Source organism: Candoia aspera, chromosome 7, assembly GCF_035149785.1.
Source record: "Candoia aspera isolate rCanAsp1 chromosome 7, rCanAsp1.hap2, whole genome shotgun sequence".
Lineage (NCBI taxonomy): Eukaryota > Metazoa > Chordata > Lepidosauria > Squamata > Boidae > Candoia > Candoia aspera.
This window is the reverse complement of record NC_086159.1, coordinates 26449330-26476123: the sequence shown is the minus strand read 5'-3', so window position 1 is coordinate 26476123 and position 26794 is coordinate 26449330. Positions and strand designations below refer to the sequence as shown.

Below are 26794 nucleotides of genomic sequence, written 5' to 3'. Positions count from 1 at the left end.
GAACTTCTGAATTATTCAGATCAGAAGGTACAGTAGTTCGTCCAACTCTTTCCACTTGTTGCAGTAGGACAAAATCTGCCAGTCGAAGCATGGATTTTATTTATTCATTTTACATCCTGCATTTCTACCAGTACAGCCTTTAAACAGCAACTGTTACCCATGAAGATTGTGTTGCAAAGCAATAAAAGAATGGCAATTATACACGGAAAGTTTAACTTCTGCAGCAATCCAAACAATATAAACTAATAATAAGAAATGAATCCTTTTTAGTTTGATTTTTCAAACCATTTTCATTTCCTTTTATTAGTTTATATTGTTTGGATTGCTGCAAAAGCTAAACTTTCCTTGTATAATTGCCATTCTTTTACTGCTTTGCATAATTGCATAATTCTTATAGTGTAAATCTATGTTAAAACCAAAGTCCCTCTGGAATACTGATTTCAATGAGGCTATCTCCCAAGCAAATGAATCCAGTTTAACTGATAAAACTAGTAAACTAAAGAAACACAAAACTGGGATAAAGGAAATGGATTATAGCCTAGTGCTTTAGAAGCAGTTACAAAGGCACTAGGCAGAAGAATCTTGAAGAGAGAGAGCTGTAGTAACTGGAGGTGGGGCACAACAGTGTTGGACTAGCTAACCTTAAGCAATTTAGGACCTTTGCCCCCAACCACAGAAAGCAACAGGAGGTGTTTCAACAGTTGTATAGGTTTATTGATGCAAAGGTCCATATAAATCCCTCTTTAACAGACTTCTTAATTCCAGCACAAAATACTTAGAGATAGCCAGAACTACCTTATCACTATGGTAAATAGAGAGATACTGTTTGTTAGTTATATAGTTACCCAAAAATATGACCCATTGCTCCTTACTCTCAGATATATTCATGCCTTCCGATCAGCAGAAAAGAAGGTAAAACAAGAAGGGTAAAACGAAAGAACAACATGGAGTAAGACAGAAATGTATTAAACTGAGTTGAACAAAGCGATGAATTAATTAACCTTTTTTGATCCTCTTAATAATATCCAGCAAAACAATATTTATTTATTTATTATTCAAATTTAATTACCGCCCATCTCCCCCAAAAGGGAGATGGATATGTTGGATTCTGACCAGCAATTTCAATTAGTACAGATTTGGAGAATACTGTGTTACTCTCTTTTTGGAAGGGAGACAAATTTTCTTCTGATCTCTGGAATGATATCTTCAGATACCAATATTCCACAATTTATCCCTCCAAATGAGCACTTTGGTTTTTGATCTTGTTTCTCCTGGTTTGGGCTTTGGTCTCATATCCTCCCAACCATTCCATGCCCACTTTTGATATAATATCACAGATATGGATTGAATGTCTTCCTAGCCATTCTGTCATGACTTCATTCATCACTCATGCAGCAAACAATTACAGTATATTAAATATGTTCACATAAGGTACTAATTAAAACATGAAGTCTTTTAGGTTAAGTGATATAATTTCCTTTCACATATTGTCTCAGAGTAGTCTAGGTCCCACCCTAGCAAATGGCAGAGAAGTCCTTATATATACTTAGCCACTGAATGTAGGGGTATCTGAAGAAAAGCCACTAATGGTGGTCGCAGGCTGCAGGATAGTGCGTATAGCGCAAGGCTGCTTTTCAGTAATCCAAGTCCCAGTACTGTAAACTAAATAAATTTTGTATTTGGTATATATAGGAAGTGGTTCTTGGCTGTTTACTTAGTTTACATCAAGTCTTTCAGGTCATTGTAGAGTTTGCTAAGATTCTCCAGTTCCTCTTCAAGTTTGCTTGCCTTTTTTCTTATCTCTGCAGCCAGTTCTGCTTTGGCTCCCTTTATCAAATGCTTCGCATCTTGGACAAGGCCATGGGCATCAATCAGGAGAAACACCCCAGCGGATACAGCATTTAGCATCCTGGCTCCTTTGGTCATTGCAAGGGTAGATCCTCGGAAAGCTTTTTTTAATATCTTTTGATATAAATTCCTAAATGTACCTCAGGAGCTGCTTCCTGCATCAGCTGCTTGCTTTGCTAAAGCCTTTGAGTGTGCTTGAACAGTCTTCCATGCCTTTACATTTGTTTTAATCTTCTTTGCAGTCATGTACATGTCATGAATGTGGCCAGAAATATTAGAGACAAGGTGTTTGGCATTCTCCCCCATCACTCCATTATTTGAGGTCAGTTCAGTGCTGAAGCCTATTGTATTAAGAAGCACTGACTTTCTTAGGCTTTTCTCACATTCATTCATCAGCCTTTGAGCTTTCTTCCTTTCTTTTGAATTGATAATATTCTCATATAAAACTGCAGAAAGGCCTAGCACTGTGGCTCCTGCCCACAAGGCAACCCCAGTGGCTATTAGGATTAAGCTCCCACCTGCTGTGATAGGAGCCAAGGTCAATCCCAGGATGGTCAAGATGCCAGAAATGGCACTTGTAGAATTAGAAACAAGGCTGGCAGTGGTACAGCCCTTGTGGATCCTATCAATGTTGTCTGTCATTTCCTGCAGGCAACTGATGCACTGGGCAGGAAATTCTTTTACAAAGCATTTCCTGGCTGTTTCTTCCCAAGGCATCTTTCCTTCCTCCCTGTCAAGAATCAAAGAAATATATTTGTTTTTTTAAACATCAGTATGATAAACTTTGTGGACTTTCACTATGTAAGATTGAAAGCAAAAAAAATATTTTAACTGTGTTCTTATTTTTTTTTAATTAGAATTCAAGTCCATGACTTCTGGGACAGTTTCTCAGTTATAAGACTGTTGTGAGTCCCTCCTCTGAAACTGGAAGAATTCTGACTTTATAGAGATTTGACAATGGATTCCTTCTCTTGCCATCTCATCAGTCCTTCTGACATTAGGATTTCCCAGTGTTAAAAAGTCTGGAGTCATGGCAGAGATTTGGCAGGGAGCTGCCAAAGAGGGATTGAAACATTTATCAAAGGGTTTTTAAGGGAAAAAAAGATCCCTGACAGGGTTGGGACAACAGCTGCTCCTCCTCATTTCTTTGCTCATATGCAGGCAGTATGCAGAGAGAATCTCGGAAGGCATCATTTTCAAAGCATTCCAAAGAACAGGTAAGATGGTTTCATATTTGTTGTCCTTGCATTTTAATCCAGGGAAATGACCTCCAACTCAAATATACCACCTTCAACAAATTAACTCACTTATCATCAAATAACATATACAATACCGAGTGCCACCATATACATATATATTAACCTTGCTCCCATCAATATTTAACTATTATCTCAGAAAACAAATATTTAATGAAACTAAAAAGGGCAAGGAGAGTAGAAGAGTGGAATGCAACTACTGATTAATAACTTTTAATCCCAGTGCAGACCTGGAATAACCATCACACACTTTCATCTTGCCTTTTATCAATTAAACACTAAGTATTTGTTTATTTTGCCAAGTTATATAATGAAAAGTTGTCTGAAACATGTGAAAATATATTTTAAAAGCCATCTGAATTGTGCTTTTTTATTTTAAATTTTAAAAGAGAGCTTGAGATGATGTTTTGTCTGTAATAAAATTAACTAGTTTGTAACTAGTTTGGAAATTATGAAAACTACCTATGGCCTGGACTACAGAGGCTGCTAAAGGCACAACTTTCATTTCCATTTACAGTACTTAGAGTGATCATTAGAGAGGATAAGATATTTCCAAAGGCACTACAGACCTGAATGGTTAATGGTGCACTATGGAACATTAGTAAAAGATTTTATTCTGGCAGAATCCTTATCAATGGCAAATTACAATTAGTTCATTCAGTCAAAATTCAAAGCTACATTCAGGGAAGTTAATCAGTTGGTATTAATTGAGATTCTAAGTATGGTATCCTCTAAAATCTGCTTTAAAATCTTTAAATTAAACTTTTTAAATTATAATCACCTTTGCTATCTTAGCATCTTTTAGATATATTGTTCATTTACCAGAATTCTGGGAATTGCAGTCCGATCATAATTGGTGGTTGCCAAATTGGGTAAGGCTGATTTGTTGAATCGATCTCTTTTCATACATGCTTGCATACATTTTTAATCCACATGTGAGTGGGACTGTATCAGAAGATGAAGATGGACTGTTTTCCATCTACCCATCATACTTATGTGTTGATGCAAACAATTTTCCTTCCTTCTTTCCAACATTTTATTTATTAAAGTTGACACTTGCACGAAAACAGGTGACCTATTTTTACTTCTGAGCTTAAATATCTTACCATTTGCTTTACTAACCAGTTGGAATTCCTGCTGCAGAATGTCAGTGTCTCTCTTTGTCTGCAGAACAAACTGGAAAATTTGAGGCATGCATTTTTCTTATTTCATAACAGTCATTTACATGCAGCCATTATCTGTTTGCTGCTTAAACCTTCCCTTTGCTGGTTCTTTAATGTACATTTTCTGTTAGTGGAGATTAATGGCTATGCTCCAGGGGAAAAGCAGCTAATTTGGGGGCAGCCAAAATTAAGATGCAGAGCAAATTGATAGTAAATTATATATATTCACTTGGAATCAGTACCAAATTGAAGTGCATGCATATAACTCTGGCTAACTTGGTCAGCTTTCTATAACTCTGTAAATCGAATTGTTAAAGTTGCTGTGTTGTAAACAGATGTGTTTGTTTCAAAGCTCCACATGGTTAAGATGTGTCACATGTGCAAAACTTCTTCTGGACCATTTTCAGAATATATACAACCATTCTCTTTAATATATATATATATATCTGAAAAGAATTATTGCCAACTGTTTTGTTTGGTCATTAAAATGAGATGTGTTTGTGCTGCCCTGGTAATGGTAATAACTGAAAATGCAGCAGCAATGATTACGTGCTTCTTTTCGCTCTCTTCTTCCCTCCTTCCACCCCCTTTCAAGACCACTGAAAGCAGCACATCCATAACTGTGTATTTATGTAAAGCACTCCTATGGCAGCGATCGTTGCTGAATCAGTTGGTATGACTCAGCTCCCCTTTCCTGCCAGGACTGTTAACATCCATCCACCCTCCCTCTACAACTTCTGTTCCTTGAAAAGAGTACTGTATGAAAATAGAAAATAAATAAATAGTGCTGTTTGGAATATCTCAGGCATATCCAGAATTCTCATGCTGACTGGGACTTTGGGAACTAGTAAAACCACTGGAGGGTATCAGGTTGGAGAAGGCTGGTCTAGGGTTTCCTATAAAATGGGATCCAGAAATTGTTACACACCACAGCTAAATGCAATTATACTTGTCTCCATAATTTCCAATCCTAGATTCAAAGGTGGGTGCAAGCCTGTGATAACTAGATGTGCGAGCAAACCATGTAGTGTGAAAGATGGAGCCTTGTCTCCATTTCTACCCTCTTTCCAACAATGGCTGTTTGTCCAAAAGAAGCTATTGTTTAGGGCCATAAACATAGGCAAGACTTTGTTTCTTAAACTGCATGCTGGGAAATGATTATCTCCTTCTGTCCACCTCATGGCTGAGAATAGCTGTGGTTTATCTTCTTGTGTAGTTATTTCTATTAAATGGAGTTATTTGTATTCTATCAGTGATGGTCCATGATTAACACCCTGAACAATAGCAAGAAGAATTCTTCTTTAAGTTTTATCTTGGTTACCTTGCAAGTTCAGTTGCATTTTGCAGGCTTAGCTGCTGTTCACAGTTTGGTTTGTCCACCAAAAGCACTGGGATTCCCAGTATGCCATCATTCTCTAATTCTGAATCAGAACAAAATATTCATCTTGTTATACAGGGAATCCTTAATACTTGATCAGTATTTACAAAACCCAGCAATAATGCCTCAGTTTGTTATTGTTTTTAACTTGGCTCAGCCATGAATCAGTTTTCATTCCCAAGCTCAGTGCTGGAACATGAATGAACAATTATAAGAGTGCCTCTGAGCATGGCAGACATTTCCATCACCATGAGTAATCCATCCACCTGAAATATCTGGGATAAAGTCATACAGATCCTTGGTTTTAGGCAGGCTTAGCTAAAAAACAAACCAAAAGCTACTACAGTTAATATGAGCACCATTATATTGTTGAACATACAGCTTGTAGAGTGGCAAATAAAATATTTGGAGGAATAAATGGAGGAGAAATGGAAAAGGAAAATATTGACTGGGCCTTGAAAGTGGTAGAAAGAGAGAGAGAAGAGACCATGGAGAGGGATGACAAAAATAGAGGAGAGTAACAGGGAGTAAAGACAAATTTAAGAATGGAAATTGTTGAGAGACAGGGAGAGGGAGAGGGGGAAGGGGAGTGGGGAGGGAGGAAGTGTTACTTTGAAGGTAGAAGTTGGAAAAGTAAATGAAGGAGCCAAAAGAAGACCATTTAGATGAGTTAAAAGATTGAGACAGAGTTGGATGATAGTGTGTAGAAAGGAAGTTGGACAGAAGGAGGCAGTTAAGAGGAAATGGCCAAACGATTGCTACTGCTGAAAGGACTTGTTGAGCCTGTAGTTGCTGCTATTAGATAAAGGGTGATTAGGACTTGCTCCTCCACAGTCTGGTGGTGGAAGAGAGACTGAACCTAACAAGGCTGGATGAGGATGGAGGGGTTCTTCAACCTGAAATCTGCCATGGCAGGGGACAAGGGGTGGCACTGAGATTCTGTGAGGATCTGTTGGTGATGAGATGCATGTCCATTGATAGCCAGATGTGAGGATGTGTTTGTGAAGTTGGGCACTAGTTAAAAATTGGGAAAATTTTGCGGGTGTTCTGTCCCCTCTGTTGCCCAAGTAATGTTCTCCCTGAGTTCTTATCAATGGGCTAGTGCTGGACTGCCCAGGCTTTGTGTGCTGGGTTAATTTGCCCTTATTGTTTCATAATGATTAATGCATGGTTCACATTGGTTTATTTGCATTTATTTTTTATGGATGCTTGTAAAGATGCTATTTTAGTTAGCTCTTGAAAGATGTTGGGATCTAGTTTGGAGTAAGGAATACATACACTATAATTCTTTCTTTTCCATCTGTTTAGTTTGGCATATATCTTTCTGTCTGCCTCCTATAGAATTTCAGGCAAAACCAAATATTTTTCCCAACTCTTAGTAGCTGAATTTTTAAAAACTTGTGATACCACACCCATGGATTCAGCAATGGATTTCCCCATTTAAATTATGTGCCTTTCTTAAAATTGCAACTCTAAAAGCCCCCCTTCATAAACTCAACTTTCTTCAGAAGCCATTCTCACTAGCGTCTTGTATGATTGTATGATTACTAAATGTTAAAAACTCTTTCTTCTCAGCTATGTATATTTCATCACTGGAAAAGAAACAGAATGCAGAAAATAACAAAGCAGTAAAACCCTTATTTGTGAAATTGTCATGACTTTAATGGTTGCCATTTTTTATTATCAGGGCCATCTTCTCCAAGTGGGAAACCTGCAGAAATGTAATTATATTGCATTATCTCTTTTATTTTAATCAAGTTTTTTACAACAACAACAACACTTTATGATTAGCTATAGGGCCATATCATAATACAACAAATTGAATAAAACTATCCATAACAAATAACTAAAAACACTGAGCTCAGATGTCCTTATCACCCTTAGAATTTACCCCAATCAGATTTACATATGTGGTTCTCAATTGCACTGTTTTATTCAAAAAGGAGGACAATTTAAATGTAATATTTGTGTCCTGACCCCACATAAAATATATCATTCTAACATATGGATCCCAGTGGGCCATTTGTGTTATATATGGTTCATGATATATATACAACTGGCACTTAAATAATGTGTTGGCACTTAAATAATGTATATCTTCAATCTCTGGTACAATTTCTAAATAAATAATTTTCCACCAATGATAGTGTAGTGGGCAATGATATATGCCCTAATTTTTGAGTGAGTACAAAATGTATATATTCCCAACTCTGTTGTAACTGTGGCAGCTGTTTTCTATACCCATACTCAAGTGACTTGATTGTATGTGTCTTAAACCCCATACGTTAGCCCCATATGAGAGAACAGATGTAACTTTAGCTTTGTACACCTTAATAATTGGGGCTAAAGATCTTGGATGACAATGATTCACTAATTTTAATAGTGAATTCATACGTGCCGTTGCTCTAAGTGAGGTCCTACACTGATGAAGGAGCCATGACCCAGTCTAACATCTTTCCTTACTCAGACTACCTGTAATGATTGCCTTAATCCAAATAAAACTCTCAGACTCAAAATCACAATTCAGGTTCTGGGTTTATTTAGAATAGGGTGCAAACAGGTAAAAAGCTGAGAATGAGAAAAGCGCGCCTAAACTCAAACTAAATAGCATTGTTTCAAACATCAGCCCACCCCCTCCTTCACATCCAGTACAACCCCACATTCCCAGGTGCTCCTAATGAGCTCTGCTGATCAACAGGTAAAAAGACCTTGACATTTAAGAGATAGCCGAAACACATTCCTCCCTGGCACAGTCCAGCATGTCTCCTGTACAAGGCTCTCAGCAGCACCCTCCCAGCCAGCGACACGTATCAGCACTTTGGCAAGTGAACCGTTACGATGCAGAAACATTGCAACGGTGAACATGACACTACCCTGAGTAAGGAAAGATGTTAACTTGCTCTGTTGGTGTGCCATCTAAAAAACATTGTTCGTACAAGCATCGCAGCTATAGGTTGCTGATGCACAGTATAACTAAAACACTCATTTAACTAAAACATGCAAAAGTCAACAAATTGTCTAGCACAAACAAAACACTCACAGACATATCTGCACATCCCATACCAAAAATCACTAGGCTTCTATCACATACAACCATCCTGTCCAAGAAAGAAGACATCAAGCTAAATAGTTAAAAAACTGAAACATGCCCGCTAACCTAATATCCCTCTGATCCCTCATCATACTCATTCCTACTCCTGTGCTTCCTGTCTTTTTTCTGGGTAGATGGACACATTTTATAACAAAGCATGGACCAGCAGTCACCCACTCTTTTTATTTTCTAAGGACTCTTGTGGAGCTCACAAATGGAGATAAAATTGGTTTGGCAGGTTGATTCTTTCCTTTGCAGCATGTTAGTTAATGTAATTTAAAATGTCTTGAAAACATGTTTTTTAAAAAAATCATAGGACATGGATCTTAGCAGGCACCAAGGCAAGTATGTACTGTGTTTGTGGGTGCCATGTTGGAGACCTTAAGCTTAAGGAATAAACTGGGAAAAACACAATCCTGTATGTGGTTCTCTTCCTGTAAGACTGAAACACATTTATCTAGTCTGTTCCAGGCCATATCTTATGGGCAAGTAATGATGGAGGAAAAAAAAAAAAGGTAGCCAGATAGAGGTAAGTCTGCCTGAATGATGCAGAGAGAGAGACTGCATTGCAGAGTTGCCATTTTTGGTCAGGAGTTTCATGTCACTCTTCACATCTAGCCCCACCCATTGCTGAGTGGGTCATTTCAAAGCAAGACCTGGAGATAGGTTTGCTGCCTTCAAGAGAAGATCTGGAATGTTGCCAAATCAAGCAGTAATGTTACCAGTTCGGAGTACATTTATTCTCTTCTCTGCTGGGATTCAGAACAGAAGAATATTTAATAATAATAATAATAAGTATTAACTGTTCTGACAGTCTTTGAAATCTGAGCGGGAACATTCTCCTTCACTGGAGGCATTTAAGTGGTGACAATTTGCTATAACAAATACATTTCTGCATTAGCAGAAGTTTGAGTCTAAAGACTGTTGAGATCCCTTCCACTCATAATTTTAAGACTCTCAATTTTGTTATAGTCTTAATTTTGTATTTTATAATAATTATAAAATAATTTTGTATTTTGTTCAGGGAGCCTGTATCTTTGCTTGTCTTCAGTCTATTTCAAATCAAGTCTACTAAGTGATTATAATGTTTATTAGGGACTTTTTAGACTAGTGAAACTCTTACACACTGATATTGTCCCCCATTTCTCTGTTACTTAGGACAATAATCCAAAATACTTTTATTTATGAGAAAGGCCTGCTGAGCTTGTAAAAACTTACTTCTAAATAAATAGAAAAAGAACTACATTATTACATGCCCTGTTTTAATAATTTTTTAAAAAAGACCCTAAACCCCTTCCTCCACACAGAACCCTGATCATTTTGGCCAATGTTTTCTTATTTTACTTTTAGAACATAAAAGTAACTCCATATCTCTTTACTGACATCTAGTTTGCCAAGATGAAAAGACTCAATCAAATCTTCTCTAACGCTTACCTTTCTAACTTGCCTGGAGTTGATTCTCTAAAATGTGTTGCAAAGCTGTCTGGGAGTGGCTGGAAGTTCTGATGAATGACTAAAAGAGAAAATAGAAGCTGGGCTTGTAAAATGATTCTGGGTTTGCCCAGGCAACAAACAAGCTCACTATGTCATCTTCTTGTTTGTTCTCCCTCCCTCCCTCTCTCCACATACAACTGTCAAACTCCAACTGGACAAGGAAATTCCCAGGGATTGCAGAACTACAGCTCCCAGCTGCCCATCCAGTGTCACTAATGTAGATGAATGCTGGGAGTTTTACTTTAGTAAAGTTTGGAGAGCCCCTCTGAGCCACAAATCTCTGGTTATTTCAATTTACATCGAGAATTAGGATTCTGTAGAAAATGCATAGGAATTCTGTAATAAGTAGTGTAGCTTCAGCTACACCTATTTGCTCACCTGTAGCACAGGCATGACTCATTTTTAGACCCTCTGGAGCTCTTTAAGTTTGTTTGCTTGTTTGTTTGTTTTAGAAAAAGAAGCAAAATTGATGCTCTTAAACTCAGAGAGGCTTATCCGTTTTATTTATCCACAAAAGCCCACTGTAGATATGGCTACACCTTGAGGTGGTGGACTTCAGTGTTAGGCTCAAGCAATAGAAAATGTGTAGCAGTCCTAATAACTGCTGGGTAATTAATGCAAATGGGTGCCACAATAGCAAAAGGCGCCTTTGTGCAGGCTGGCCCTGTAATAACAGGAATCTTGTCATTTTTATGAATAAGTTTAGAAGGCTTAATGCCAGTTAAATCAGAGTTGTAAAAATAGCTACCACTTACTTTTAATTGCTCCCAGTGTGTACCAACCTGGGTGAAGGTCTCCACCCCATCTCATTTGACATGCATACATTTTGCTCATGGGTAATTGAGGTTCAAGGTTATAGCAATTCCAATCCTGTTAATCAAATGTTAATTAGTCCACCTGCCACCTTCTTCTTGTTGACTTTCTGAAAATCAAGACAACTTTGCCCTTCTTAGCCCATAGAAGCAGATGAAAAAAAGATCCATCTCCTTTCATCATATTGCATGGCACAACACTATAACAGGGTCATAAATTATTCCCGAGTAATTTTGCAATGAACCTTCATTTGCTGTTCGTTTCCTTTAGAGCCACTAGGTGGCACAGATTACGTACAAGAGATCCAAAACTGGGTGTAGCAGCACTAAAGTAATACATCGATACCTTCTTGTGTGACAGGGCAGCATGTTTTTGCTTTTTATTACTTAGGTCTGCATGAGGTATGTCACAGTGATATCACTGGGGAGGCTGGTGTTTGAATTTATCTCTTTTTCCTCTGGGGGAGCTTGAAGTTTAAATTTTTTTTTAATGGTAGCTTAACACCCCTATTTTACTTCTTGGGCATCAAGCCACATAAAAACTTTATTGGTTTGCCACTGATTTTGGTTGTGTGCTCTTGGAATGGTGGAGTTCAAAGAGAAGTTAAAAATGAATTGGACTTTCCCAAATTCCCTTGTCAATTCCCATAATGGTTGTCCTCAAACTAGCCTCTCATTGCAGGACATTTTCCCCCACCAGGTAGGCACTGGAAAGGTTAATGGAAGAGCTGGCAACCATGCCATGGACGCAGCCTGCTTTTGAACTCCCTGGGGATTTGACCAGAGGATATACTGTAAGCCATTCTTTGAGGGTACACAAGACAAACAGATCTCGTACAACGAAAAGTCTGTGAGGGGGGGGGGGTGTTAAAAAAAAAAAAAGTAGTGGATTTTGGACCTAGAAATGGGTTAGGGAGTACTAGTGTGGAGAAGAGGGAGAGCTACCCTAGTCCTGAAAAAGTTGTATGGTGTACAGGAAATGTATGGTGTCAACATAGTAGTGGGAAAACAGACACGAAGCTCAGGAAATGTCCAAATATGTCGGAGTGATCAGGGGTGTCTGCAGGGTGTGGTCAAGAAAATCAAGATGGCAGCTCTGTAGCCCATTAAAAACAGGCAGACCTTCAAGTACAGCATCGTGGCTGCTGTCTTGACCTTTCTGATCACACCCTGCAGGCAGCTCTGGGGATGATTGTCTACTGGTTTTCCACCATCTTGTTTTGAAAGAAGTATGATTTGGGAGGTGAGTATGAAAAACAACCTGGATGTATCTGCAGAGGGTGTTAAGCAAAAAACAAAACACCCCCCCACCCCCCCATGAACGAATACCCGCAACTTGCTGTGGAGTGGTTGCCACTTTCAGTTTACAGATTCTGGTATCTGTAGTCATTGTAAGTTTAAATTCCAGTTTCTATAAACCCCAGATGGCAGCTGCTCCAAGTCTGAGCAACAAGATAAGCCATGTTAACAAGCCATATGTGATGAAAGGTAAAATGGCAACTTTTTGGCTTAATGTGTCATGTGAACACAGGCGTAATGGCTGAAAGTGAATAAGGTCAGATATAAGTGAGAATAAAACTGAATTGGAGTCTGTTGATGAACATGAGATGGGAACCCTTGATTCTGTCACTCTGAAGGTCAGATTGCACATTGCGCTGGAGGTCCAAGACTAATATAATTTTTAATTAAAGGAACTGGGGAAAAGGGTCTGCGCATTTTATCAGAACTGGGAGGTGGGAGTATCTAATTACATTCCCTCCCCAGTCTCCCTCCCTCCCTCCCTCCCTCCCTCCTTCCTACCTACCTACCTGTCTACCTACTAGAAAATACAGTTTCTGCACATTGAAACTGGGTTTTCAAGTTGTCAAGGAACAATGAGGCCCATTTTCCCAAGGAACTTTCTTTTAGATAGGAAAAGAAGGAATATATTTCCTCCCTCCCTCCCTCCCTCCCTTCCTCCCTCCCTCCCTCCCTCTCTTCCTTCCTAAGGAACTATTTTCAGCTGCTCCTAAGGCTTAAAAAGGCTATCTCTATTTTCCTCACCCTGTCTACTTAGGATGCAGCTCAGGTTCAGAAAACGGTGGGGCTGAGTGTTTGTGGAGGGATTCAGTTTATTATGCATTCCGTAGCACTATTGATCACTGATCTCCCATGCCATGTTTTTTTTGGCTCTCAGAGATAAAATGAAAAATTGGAATGTCTTCTGTGTTCTTGGGATGGGTGCCGAATACCAAATTCCTGGCACTGATGCTTGGCAGTGTCCTTTCTGTTGGGCTTGGGACCTGTGCCAGTCTGATACCAGAGTCAGCAATTATTTCATCTGGGTCTGCCACAATAGCACCTGACTCAAAATAGCTTTCCACTGAGAGGGAATTTGACCAGAGTGACCTAGAGTGGAGTTGTCAAGTGATAGGTGTCAATCTATAGTCAGCTTATTAAACCGACAGGTCTCTCTGCTCAGCCTTCACTCAAGGAAGGACACACAGGCCGTCTGTGTCGCTTTAGCTAGAAGGCTTTTCATTGTTCCTGCTGTTGTGACATTATGGGGCTCACCGACCAGGAATGGCAGAAGGTCATGGACATCTGGGGTAAAGTGGAACCAGAACTCTCTTTGCATGGACAGGAAGTTATCATCAGGTAAGCAGAAACTAGGGATGGAAATTGGAGCAGCAGCATTCCCGAGAAGCTGGCATGGTGGCACTTTGAGAAGCTGCTTTGGCATGTGGCTCAGAGCTAAACATTACAGAGGCAGAACTTACTGATAAACTGGAGACTACTTTAATTTGTTGTCCTCAATTTTCATTGACTTCTTTATTAGATAAGCCCTTAGAATAAAGCCTTCCCAAGGAGTTTGATCTGTGGCTGAACAAATGATTAGTAATTAATAAAAGAGAGGGTAAGTGCTTTTCCTTCTTGCTGAATTCACCTATAATGACTGGCACACAAATCCACCAGACACCATTTAGCAGGAACTCAAAACAGGACAAGGCAGGACAAGGCGTGGCTAGAGGGGCAGCAAGTTTTATGTCAGCATAGGTGTGTGTCCACTCAGCGTGCTCTCCATCCATCCTCAAGTGGGCACACACCTATGCTGACGTAAAACTTGCTGCCCCTCTAGCCACGCCTTGTCCTGCCTTTTGTTTGTGTGCCAGTCATTATAGGCAAGGTGGCTTTTCTATCTGGGTTTTTTACAAGCCCCTCCACACATCTCCAGCCAGCAAGGAAAACGCCCACCCACCAGGGTGCTGCTGCAGGAAGCATGAGTGTGTGTGTGTGCGTGCGTGTGTGTTTGACTTCAGGACCCTGCCTGGGTTTCTCTCAGCTGGTTCATCTGCCATTCCCCCAATGTTTGGAGATTATAAATAAACAAACAAACAAACAAACAAACAAACAAATAAATAAATAAATAAATAAATTTTTATCACCGCCCATCTTCCCCCCAAGGAGGGACTCTGGGCAGTTTACAACAAACGCAAAGTTTAAAATTCAATACCATTATAAAAACAATAAATATAAATATAAATAGACAATAAAAATATAAAATGTGATAACATCCAGATGGCTAAAGCTGGTATCTCATTCCGTGAGTATAAAGGGCCATTCTAGGGCGCTAGCCATCCCCATGAATGACTGTTTCCCTTCCTGCTCCAGGCCTGCTGACAAAACCAGGTTTTTAGTTTTTTATGGAAATCCAGGACCGAAGGGGCTTGTCTCACCTCTGGGAGAAGAATGTCCCAGGGAGCTACTGCACAGAAGCCCTGCTTCCTGGACCCCACCAGATGGAATTCTTTTACAGATGGGGTCCGTAACATGCCCTTTCTTCATGACCAGGTGGGATGGGTTGATGTGATGGGGATGAGATGGTAACCTGGCCCCATGCCATGTAGGGTTTTAAAGGTGATAACCAACATCTTGAATTGGACCCGGAAGCAAACTGGGAGTCAGTGCAGCTTGCGTAGCAAAGGTGTTACATGTGCCGACCTTGGGGCACCTAAAAGTGCCCACATGGCTGCATTCTGGGCCAGTTGTAGCTTCTGGATATTCTTCATGGGTAGCCCCATGTAGAGCGCATTGCAGTAGTCTGTATGGGAGATGACCAGGGTGTGAGTGACCGTTCAAAGGGCCTCTTGATCCAGGAACAGGCATAACTGGTGCACAACACGAAGTTGAGCAAAGGCCCTCCTGGCCACAACTGCTTCAAGCAGGAGTTGTGAGCCCAAGAGGATCCCCAAATTATGCAATGCAACCCCATCCAGAACCAAAGATGACAACTTCCTAGATACTGAGGAGCCATTAATCCATAGCCACTCTGTTTTACCAGGGTTCAGCTGAAGCCTGTTGTTCCCCATCCAGGCCCCCACAGCCCCCAGGCACCTGGAGCGGGTGGTCACAGCATCACTTACTTTACCTGGGATGGAGATGTAAAATTGAGTATCATCAGCATATTGATGGTACCTCATCCCGTGGCGACGGATGATCTCACCCAGTGGTTTCATGTAGACGTTAAAAAGCAGGGAGAGTACCAAGCCCTGCGGCACCCCACAAAGAAGGGGCTGCGGGCTGGATCTCTCGCTCCCTATCAACACCGATTGGGACTGGCCCTGGAGAAAGGAGATGAACCAGCGCAAAACCACACTGCCCACCCGAACTCCCTGAGCTGCCCCAAAAGGAAACCATGGTCGATGGTATCGAAAACTGCTGAGAGGCCAAGAAGAGCCAGGATGGATGCATTGTCCCCATACTGCTCCTGCCAAAAGTCATCCATAAGTGCAACCAATATCCGTTTCCTTCCCTTAATCGGGCCTGAAACCTGACTGAAAGGGGTCTAGATAATAATGTTTCACAACTTAATGTGAAATAAAAAGCCATAATGGAAGATACTAGGGCAGAAATAGCCCCTAAAAGGAGACAGTCTCTGTCATGACCATGCCACTAAATGGGCAACCAATTTCTTACTTCAATTGCTGGGGAGAGATTGAAAATGGCAAATATGGGAAAACTAACAGATACGTAGCAAATGCCCAGTTAACATTATTATTCTCTGGCCCAGTGTTTCTCGACCTTGACAGTTTGAAGATGTGGATTTGTGGGAGCTGAAGTCCACAATTCTTCAAGCTGCCAAGGTTGAGAAACACTGCTCTGGACAATGCAGTGAGACAAAAACGAGGCTGCTCTACCTAAACAAAAATGTTATTTCAAAATGCTGTTAGCATAAGTTAGGACAAACATGCCTCCTCTTTTTCCCCAAATAAAACAGCAGAGGTCTGTTTTGCTATTCTCTCCATATTTTGGGAAACCTGGAGAGATGTTGGCGTCAAAAATAAGGAAGATAGGAAATGATGGGCATGAAAGGAACCTAGGAAACATACAAAGTGCTAATGGAGAAGGCAAGACTTGGGAGAGGAAAGATTGCAGTTTGAAACTGGCTTGTGGTCAGATGGGAGTGTGCCTGCCCATGGTTCTCAACATTTCCAAACCACACATCTGCTCATGTGACCTCACTTGCAGATTCATGGGTGGTTCGTGAAAGGAGATTCATTCTCACACACCTTCTTCTGTACAGTTTGGAACAGCAGTAGCAGCACATATAGGCAAGATTTGGGGCAATGGCAATAACAGTTGGAGGAAATTGGTAGCAGTGGGGAATACCAGGCATTGGGTCACAAAAAAAGCTCACTGAAGACAACATCTGGGCTGTGTGTTTTTCTACCGCCTGGCTTAAAGTGGCAGAAGACAGGGAGATCAGGTATGAAATAGAATTGGACATGTTTGGCTTTTCATTGATGGATGTAGCTCAATCCACAATACCTCATCTGATTCTTCACTAGCTCTACAGTGGTTGTAAATCTGGCCATGTCATTATTCATAGCTGACTCCATATCACAAACTCCAATACACTGTAAACTTTGTTAGCTGCTCTCCATATGTCTATTTATGGCTACCTTCTGTTCCCTAATCCTTAATCACCCACTGATCCATAAGAAGTTAATATCTGAAATTTATTTTAGATAGTATTTAGAAGATAGCTTAGATACGGTGACAATAAAACAATAGCCTCTGACTGGAGAATTCTTAAAGCCTATACATCTGCACAGTACCCAGGCTGGGAAAGATTGTTATGAGTATATAAGTATGTAATCTAACATACTTAGGCATGATCACAACTATTGCTTTTGATAGTCTCAAGCATGCTTAACATTATAGTTTTAATCAAAATTATGTGCAAAAGTTCTTCTCTGCTCTGATCCATAATCCTATTGAAATTGCTTTTCAAATCTATGCAGCTGCTCTCTTTTAATTTTTGTTGAGGTCTGAAATGAGTTGTGGATTGAAAAGGTGAGCATTTCTCTTTTAATACTCAGGGCCTGAGGTCATTTTAAGTTGCAGGAGAGTCAAATAGCTCTGTTTGAATGAGTTTCTAAAGGTGGAAATCCCACCCTCTAAGGAACCAATGAAAGTGTGATTCTCATAAATCACCAAATTACTATACTACCTAAGTAACTTGATACTTACGTAAGCAGGCACTATATAAATATCTAAAATGAGTTTGCAGGCTTAATTGATATAGGTGGCTATAGGTGGTTGAGGACTCAGCATCACTGACTTGCTTCTTCCTGAGTTTCTCAATGTAATTCACAGGATGTTCCAGAACCATCCTGAGACTCAAGAACGTTTTGTCAAGTTCAAAAATTTCAAGACTCTGGATGAGATGAAGAACTCAGAAGAACTCAAGAAACATGGAACCACTGTCCTCAATGCGTTGGGTAAAATCCTGAAACAGAAAGGGTCCCATGAAGCAGAACTGGCACCACTGGCACAGACTCATGCCAACAAGCATAAAATTCCAGTCAAGTATCTAGAAGTAAGTATGTACTTGAGAAGGGTGATGGTACAACCATGTATACCCAAAGAGCTAATTAGCAAGCAGAAAGGAAAGGCTTCAGTATGTGTAGGCCTGCCTGATAAATTTTAGAATGAGTATAGGACATTTTGGTGTAATAGGACAGTTTAGATGAATAATGTTGACAAAGATAATATTTTAAGGGAAAGTAGTTAATTCTTTCTTAGAGGTCTATGATATTACAGCAGGTGGCAGCATCTAGTTGACCTTGGATGATTTCCTCAAGTGAAGCAGGCTCCTACTGGGTTAGCACCTAGATGGGGCAGCTCCAGAAAATCCCAGGACAGAAGACTAGACTGGGAAGTCCCAGATAAAGGCAGTGACAAATGATTTTGCCTCATTGCCATTCAAGAAAACTATATATACATATCTATAAAGTCAACAGGAGTCAAAGGAGACTTTACCATTTGAAATGTTGTAGGTCTAAAGTTTACTGCTAAGACAAAGAATCTGTGCATTATTTGCAGTTAGACTTTTTGACCAGTGATGTTAGCCCAGCTATGACTCTACAAAATAGAAAGAGAAGTAAATATGTCAGGCCAGCTGCTACACCATCTAACCTAGTAGTGGCTGTCCATACAGTGAAGCCTTGTCCCCAGGAAGTTAAAAGTTATATGGGTTTTCCAAGCCTCAGAGATTTTGCCCAAGTTTGTGATCATATGATCTCAGTCTGCCAGTAGCTCTTGCCAAATAAATGCTAACTATGGGTTACCCAATTAGAGACTGGACAACACAGCCCCTCTCATTTGATTGAAGTTGCTGCCCTTTGATTAATAAAAGGGAAAAAAATGAAAAAAGAGAAAGGACTAAGTAAGGGACATACTGTCTAGCTCAAAATTCTAGTAGTTTAGTAGCAGAGGAACATCCATCCTGGTTCAACGGAAGATACAGTAATTCCAATTTGCTGCACAAAGAGAGCAGACTCCATCTGATTGAACTGGCTCAAGGTGCATTTTGTGGGGTTCAGCTAGCATGGTGTAGAGGTTAAGTATTGGATTATTATCAAGGAGACCTGGCTTCAAGGCCACCATGAATCATAGAAGCTTAATTTTGGAGAGAGAAACAGAAGAGGGAATGTTGATGGCCTTTTACTTCTGGAAAAAAATCAAGATTTAAATCTAACAAATAAATAATAAACACAGAGTGACACTACTTGAAAGGTACAATTCAACTGTGAATATATTACAAATTTGTCCTTGGATCATGTGCTGCACTGAAAACTATTGGTCCCTTCATGGAGGAATTTGCCAGAGGAAGAATTTAATTGATTTTGAACATATCCTTTTTTTCCAAATAGAGCATGTAAAATATTAATACATGCATTGACATAAAATGCCCAATTAAAATCACTGTAAAACTGCTAAAATATAATGAACACTAAGTCTTACTCCAATGTTCCTTTCCCATATTGGATTAATACTGGCTGTGTAAAACCAATATCAATAGGAAGGGTTTGCAATGTTTTGGAAAACTGTTCCAAAAGATAATAAAATGTGGAAACCTTTATTTTTCCTTTTTCTTTGACAAGGTTCAAATGTGTACTTCTTAGCTATTAGCTTCCTTCTTAGGAAGGAAGATCAGAGACAGGAGGAATGTATGGCTCAGGCAGATGAAAATATTTTACAAAGCTAATTTTGAAGCCAATTTAGTGGCCTGCTAGGACCAACTGAATTGGAGCAGAGCTTGTAACACAGCTGAGAAGCTGGCACAGAAAAAGGTTATCTTTAAAATAGCTTCAATGAGCATGCCAGAGAAACACAGGTTATGGATCTTACACACTCAGCCATCCCAAGCATAAAGAATCACACGCTTAGACATATTAGGTTAAGAAGTAAAAATAATCTTACTGACTTTATTGTTGCTTCTGCTACATCCATCTTGGTGGAAAAGATGAAGTTCCTTTGTTCTTCTTTCCCTAAACGTTCAGCCCTACAGCTGCCAAGAGCTGCATGGAAAAAAGGGGAATTCCAGGCCCACCACATGGTGCCCAGAATGGAGATGAGCAGCACACATATCTGTGCTTGCTTCTGGCGGAGAAGAAGGAAGAGAGAAAGAGGAAGTGGGAGTGGCAACAAACAGCTTCCTCAGAGTTGCATTGTGGGGCAACTTAATTTACATGTTAATTCACATGCAAATGAGGCATGCTGGATTTGCCAGAACTTCCAACAAATTTAGCTTCAGGAATAAAATAAATCACAATTCTAGTTAAGGAGAAAAATTTTGCGGAAGTGTGACCACTATTTCATATATTATTTCCACTACAGAGAAAGGAAGAAGATACATATCTATTACCCTGCTTGAAAAACATTCTTAATGTGTTTCTACCTTTGAGTACAAGGTGCAAATAATAAACAAATTTCTCCTAGCTCTGCAAATCCTCAACTGCCCAAGAGGTTCCAAAAGAATAGACGTAAGCCAGAATGGTTTCATGAACGTCAGGGTCCGATGCCTGGGCTGCTTTAGAATAAAATTACAGCTGGACCACAGCCCTAGCATCTGAATAAAAAAAAAGTTTTAATTGTGTCAAGCTTCAATCTACATACTCAAAATGACAGAAGACATTATTTTAAAGTTGTGCCGGAAGACTTTCATTTTGGAATGAAAGCCACTTGGGAAATGCTTCCAGCTGGATTAGGGATCTGTGCCAGTTTCCTCTTCTTGTGGCTTACAGTAAGTAGACAGCTCAAGCATAGTTTATGTATTTTAAGAGGTGTAAATACTTGTAGTATGCCCCTTATTTTGAAATGAATCCCACAGAACATAGTGGAGCTCTTAGGCCTTGTTCTGGTGACAGTAATGGGGAAATTGCATGTATGAACGTCCTGCTGCAACTATACCACTAAAGGGAGAATTAGACTCATAGCCACAAGGAACCTCTGAATGAAAAGCATTTTAGACCCACTCTCTCAGTTACATTAACAATTCTTCCAAGTCCACTGTAATAATTGAACCTCATTGTAAGATAATATGTGTTATCATAGGTTTGAAGTGATGGAGTTTTTAAATATTAATAAAAGAACTCCAAGCAGCTAGCAGCAATCTTGCAGAGTAGAAGTGTAGACCATAAAAAAGAGAACTTGCACATCAAGCTTAATTATGTTCTGAAATAAATTCAGTCTTCACACAATAGTTAGTTGAAGAAAAAGTAGAGATAGCTTACTTTATTCAGCTGATCTGGATACAGGTAGGTTCGTGGTAGAAAGGCACTTCATCACTGATTCTTTGTAGACACTTTCTATGTGGAACAGAAAGTCTGTGTGCAAGCAACCTTGTGGGCAGACACCTGCTTGCGTGTCTGCCCACAAGGTAAAGATGGAGATTGTGAATCTCCCAGACCAAGAAGAAGGAGGAAGAGGAAATCAGGCGACCATGTGACATCCCACAAGCACAGCAGAGACACGCCTATCAGATAAGCCCTCTTACTATGCTTATGAGATAATGCTGAGTTGACCCCTGATAATTCCAACATGAATTATGCCACAGCTTCTCAACTCAGATATTGTACTAGTGCATGTATTTGGCTGCCATTAATTCAAGTAGAGAGCCAGTTTGGTGTAGTGGTTTAAGGCATCAGACTAGAAACTGGGAGACCATGAGTTCTAGTTCCGCCTTGGGCACAAAGCCAGCTGGGTAACCTTGGGCCAGTCACTCTCTCTCAGCCCTAGGAAGAAGGCAATGGCAAACCACTTCTGAAATTTTGCCAAGGAAACTGCAGCGACTAGTCCAGGCAGTTGCTGAGAATCAGACACGATTGAATGGCAGGAAAAAAAAATCAAGCACAGAATAATAATAATCAACAGGGTACATTACTTGTCCCGGGGAATGGATATTCTGCCCTTGGCAACGAAGAAGAGGCTGTGAAGCTGCAGTGGCATCACCGTTGACCACAGAGGATGCAGCTAAAGGAAATGCATGTTTCTTTCACACTAGAAAGAACTAACTTTTCTCTATTTACCAGTGGCCCTGGAACAGCAGTAACATTGGTGGCTATTGGCTGGTGAAGCAAAGCCTTCTGGACAGTGGTTTGGTTTTAATGTACTGAACCTCTTCAGAGATCATTTAATTCAAATGCAAAGAATGCATGAGGTTACAACATGTATCTTTTCAGTTGTTGATTAATCACAAATCCCAGCAACTTTCATATCTGCTGAGAATTGTAGTTTAGAACATGCTCTACTATGATAGTCAAGAGTGGGAGAGTTGTAACTCTGCAGTATCTAGAGGGCCTTATACCTCTCCCACCAGGATTAAATATTAAGTATAAGTATGGATGAGTCAACCTTTGATTTAGGTCTGGAACACTTACATGTTGAGAGAAGAAATAAGTATTTATTATTTATATTTGCTCCTTTCTTGCCCTGACCAAGGTTAACATAAAACTATCATGTTCCCTGCTTTGATATTTGACATTTACTTGACATTTGAAGTACTCTCTCACTTTCTCTCTCTCTCCCCCCCACCCCCTTTCCTATCCCTGCCCTTATTTCTCTGTGCCACCATCAATTCTTCTTGTGTAGTTTATTGCTGAAGTCATCATTGGTGTCATTGCTGAAAAACATTCTGCAGATTTTGGGGCTGATGCTCAAGAGGCAATGAGGAAAGCCTTGGAGCTGTTCCGGAATGATATGGCCAGCAAATACAAGGAGCTTGGGTTCCAGGGCTAGTAAGGAAAGAAGATGTCACCACTGAGAAGACTTAGTGTGCTTAGGTGTGTGGTCAGTTTAGGAGAACATTTTTATCTCATCACAGGAAAATAGCTTGAACAAGCTGAATAAGGCTAATGCTACACTTGAGGGTGGCAAGGTATGTTGTTCAATATCTCCTCTCTACCTTTTGCTATGGCCACATTGGCTGGGAATTAAGGGAATTAAAACCAATGCATCTGGAGGGTATCAATTTGGGGAAGGCTGCCTTAGGGCAAGTAAGCAGTTTAAAGAGCCAGAAAGACGTAGGTAGAGGGAGTGGATATATAGTCATTATACCATTTTTTAGTTCAGTGGCATGCCCTTCAAAATCCTCACCGGCAGCCAGGTTCTGATACCAGAAAAATAGGAAGGGCAAATCGGGGAGCAGATTCCATACCCATATCCGTGGCTCACTGATTTAAATCAGATCTCTCTTGGGGAGAGATCTGGCAGATAAGAGATGTAGAAAAGTGGAAGAACAGAATGAAAGCACATCCTAAACAGTAGCTTACTTTCATTCTCTGGGGAATACATTAGAGAACTTTATTTCACATTTCTTCTAGTTGATAAGTGATATCAACATATATAAATATCAGCTCCAGTGTTGCATACACACACCAGCAAATGATTGGATGTGGCATCTATAACCCCACCAAAGTTAGCTACCAGTTATAATTTTTAATATGACAGAAGGAAAAAAAATATTAAATATACAGGGACTAATTGTTCTTTGTGTAATTAATTGAATTAAAATTGTATTAAATTTAGACTTGCCTGCTCTTTGATACTACTCAGAGATCAAGTGTACCCTTTTGTCTAAAAACAATTCTATGCTACTGCTGCAGCTTTATATGATGGAAAGCTTGCCAACTTTGTGTGTAGCTTGGATTATCAACTGAGGTTCCTTTTGAACTTTAGCACATATCCTCATAAATGTTGTCTTAATAAAATAAATATTAATTATGTATAATAGAATTTAAACAGCTGCACGTCCTCTTTACAGATTGCCTAGTGCATGACTGGCTCCATGATGACATATTAGTAGTCACAAACAGGAAGAATGAAAAAGTTATTCAGAAAGGTGAATGAAGATAAGCTTCTAGTTCCTGATTGGGATATAACTGCCCAGAGTCCCCCTGTTTGGGGAAGATGGGCGGTGATAGAAATTTGAAAAACAAACAAACAAACAAATAAAGCACAACTTGCTGTTTAAATTACTCTTGAATAGCAAGTCATACCTGATTATCCCTGTGTCTACTATACAAGTTAATGATTTTCCTCTCACATGTACAAGCAAAGGTAGAAGAGGCAGGTGAGTATTTCTATTGGCTATGGCCACAGTAAAACTGCAAGTGATTTCATAAAATCAAAATCTAGCAAACCCATAAATCAATTACTTTCAAAGTGTGGCTTATAGATGAATGGTCCACGGAGACTCACTAGGTGATCCACCACAATCTTCCCATGTTCATAGACTCATGACAATGACAAGGAAATAAGTGAAGGGGCACAAGTTAAGTAGCCATCAACCCACAACGACTAACGGCTAACAAACAATAGCTAAACGAATCACGGAGCCACCCAAGTCATCAGCGACAATACAACGGGGATCGCCCAGCTGAAAGCAATCAGCAGAAGAATGGAAACCTGAGGATGGGCGATCCTGGAAACCCTCAACCAATGGCAGGGCAACGCATGGGACAAAGGGGGGTGACGTGACCGTGAGCGAGGGGGCGCTGACCGGCGCGGGGTATTTAAACCCCGCACCGGCGCGCTCCTGTCACTCTCAGCTTTTTTCTACCAACGTTGTACCTAACCTGAAATAAACCAGAACCTGCTTTGCAAACCAGCGTCTGAATGTTATTCAGAGGTAGGCAGCGCATGACATAAAGCTGAGAGTCATAAACTCAGCCTCGCCGAGCCCCACCGGACGACAACGAGCCGAGGGAGGAGTAGACGGCGAGAAGACCAGCAAGATGAGGCCGGAACGGCGCGGGCAAGGAGGGCGAGCCGCGCGGCAAGAGACAGAGGAGGACCGACCGAGGCCAGAGGCACCGCGGACTCCCGGAGCCATGGACGCCCACCCCACCCGACCCGAGCCTCAGCTCCAACCCCAAGGGGAGATGGCGACGGAGGCAACCCGACCGCGGGAGGGAGCAGCACGACTTCCGAAACCAGCGGAGGACCCCGCGCCCCACATTGCACCCCAGCAACGGGCGTGGAGCGACAGCCCCACGGTGCTCAACACGGAGGAGGACGACGGAGACACCCATCAGACGGAGGAGGAAGCGGACCCGCGGCGGAGGGACGATGAACCCCACCGGCAACCCACCCCCGAGGACGCGCCAACGGAACCGGCCCCAGCGGCGGCGCGGGCTGTGGACGAGGAGGCACGAGCTGAACTCGCGGCCATGCGGGCTCAGCTGACGGAACTCCGGACCATGCTCCAGGCGCTTATGCCCCCCACGCCACCCAACGACGTCCCCGCACAAGCCCACACCCCGAGCGAAGCACCGAACCCACACGGGCCAGCGGAGAGCCAGCAGACGGCACAGGCGGCCGACACCACACCCCAGGAAGCGAGAGGCGGGGCCGCACAAAACGCCCGGGCCCCAAAGGACTTCCCCATCTTCTTCGATGGGACCCCCTCAAAACTCTCGTTTTTCATCACCAACGCTAGGGAGTTCATGGGGAGGCACGGACACTCCTATGACTCCGAGGCCGACAAGATCGCCGCCGTGGCGATCAAACTCCAAGACAGGGCGGCGGACTGGTACGTCCAACTGTACGAGTCCAGCTCCCCCGCCCTCGCCACCTTCCCTGCTTTCATCAAAGAGATGAAAAACTACTTCGAAGACCCCCTAGCTAAAGTACGGGCGAAAAGCGCACTCCAGAGACTTAAACAGGGCACACGCACGGTCCCTGACTACGCCCTGGAGTTCAAAGCCCTCGCGGGAAAGGTCTGCGACTGGTCTGAGACCACCCTGCTGGAAATCTTCAAAAGGGGGCTCAACCGCGACGTTCTCCAATGGGCCCTCTACCGCGACGACCCAGAAACGTTACACGGGTGGATCCACCTCGCGGGGAGAGCCGAACACGCGCACCGCACCTTCCTTATGACAACCACGGAAGACACAAACTATGTCGGGAAAAAGGTACCCGCACCACACGGGGGGATGGCCGGCCCCATATACCCAAAAAAGAGGTTCAACCGGGAGCCCTGCAGGAGGTGTGGCAAATTAGGGCACAAGACGGCGGATTGCTTCGCCAACCGACCGCCGACCAGCGCGCCCAAGCCCGCCCCGAAAATTAGCCCCAAACCACCCAACCCGGGGCCGCCCCCTCACCGCCGAATGACCGTGGCCACAGCGACACCGGAAGAGGGCTGGGACGCGTACTGGGGGGAAGAGGACAATACCGACCCCGACCAGCCGGCGGGAAATGCTCCCCGCCTGCTCTGAGACGCGTGGCAAGGCAGGCGGTGGGACAGCAACGCGGACCACCTCAACGAAACGACAAAAGCTCCGTAATATTGGCAGCAATCCAACTCTCTGCCGGCAACGGAGCCACCACGGCCGCGGCACTAGTGGACTCGGGGTGCTCAAAAAACCTCATCCACCCCGACCTAGTTGCCAAACTCGACCTCCGCTGCTTCCCCCTCCCCACGCCGCTGGCATTCCACCAGCTGGACGGCTCTACAGCGGGAGGGAAACCAGCCACGCTACAAACCGAGCCGGTCACCCTGCAAATGGGCACTCACACCGAGCGCACATCGTTCGTAGTCACGCCCATCGGACGGCCCATTGCAGTCCTGGGGATGCCATGGCTCGCGAAAAACAACCCGCGGATCAACTGGGCGACCCGCACCTTCACATTCGGCGACGGCGAGTATCGAGCACCAGCACCAGCTGGCAAAAGCAACCCCACGGTAGGACGAGCGGAGGCGACCACACAAGACAACGCCGCTACCACAGCAGACCTACCAGAACAATACGCCGACTTCTCCGAGGTCTTCGGAGAGGCAGAGGCAGACCAACTACCCCCCCACCGCAAGACGGATTGCCGGATCGACCTACTGCCCGACGTCCCCCTACCTAGACCAAAGATCTATTCGATGACCCCGAAGGAGATGGCAACCCTCCGGGAGTTCATCGATAAAAACCTAG

At 42.1% G+C, this 26794-nt stretch overlaps 2 protein-coding genes across 2 annotated transcripts; one reads left to right on the top strand and one right to left on the bottom strand.

Moving 5' to 3' along the window:
• Positions 1-1719: 1719 nt before the first annotated feature.
• LOC134501475 (apolipoprotein L3-like) lies at positions 1720-2565 on the bottom strand. The gene is given in 1 exon segment (XM_063309316.1): positions 1720-2565. A coding segment is annotated over 1 exon segment (846 nt).
• An 11019-nt stretch (positions 2566-13584) lies between these two features.
• MB (myoglobin) lies at positions 13585-22665 on the top strand. Its single transcript, XM_063308877.1, has 3 exons — positions 13585-13679; positions 17682-17904; positions 22461-22665. The coding sequence occupies exons 1-3, from the start codon at positions 13585-13587 to the stop codon at positions 22605-22607; spliced, it is 465 nt and encodes a 154-aa protein (XP_063164947.1). The 3' UTR covers positions 22608-22665.
• The last annotated feature ends 4129 nt before the right edge of the window (positions 22666-26794 follow it).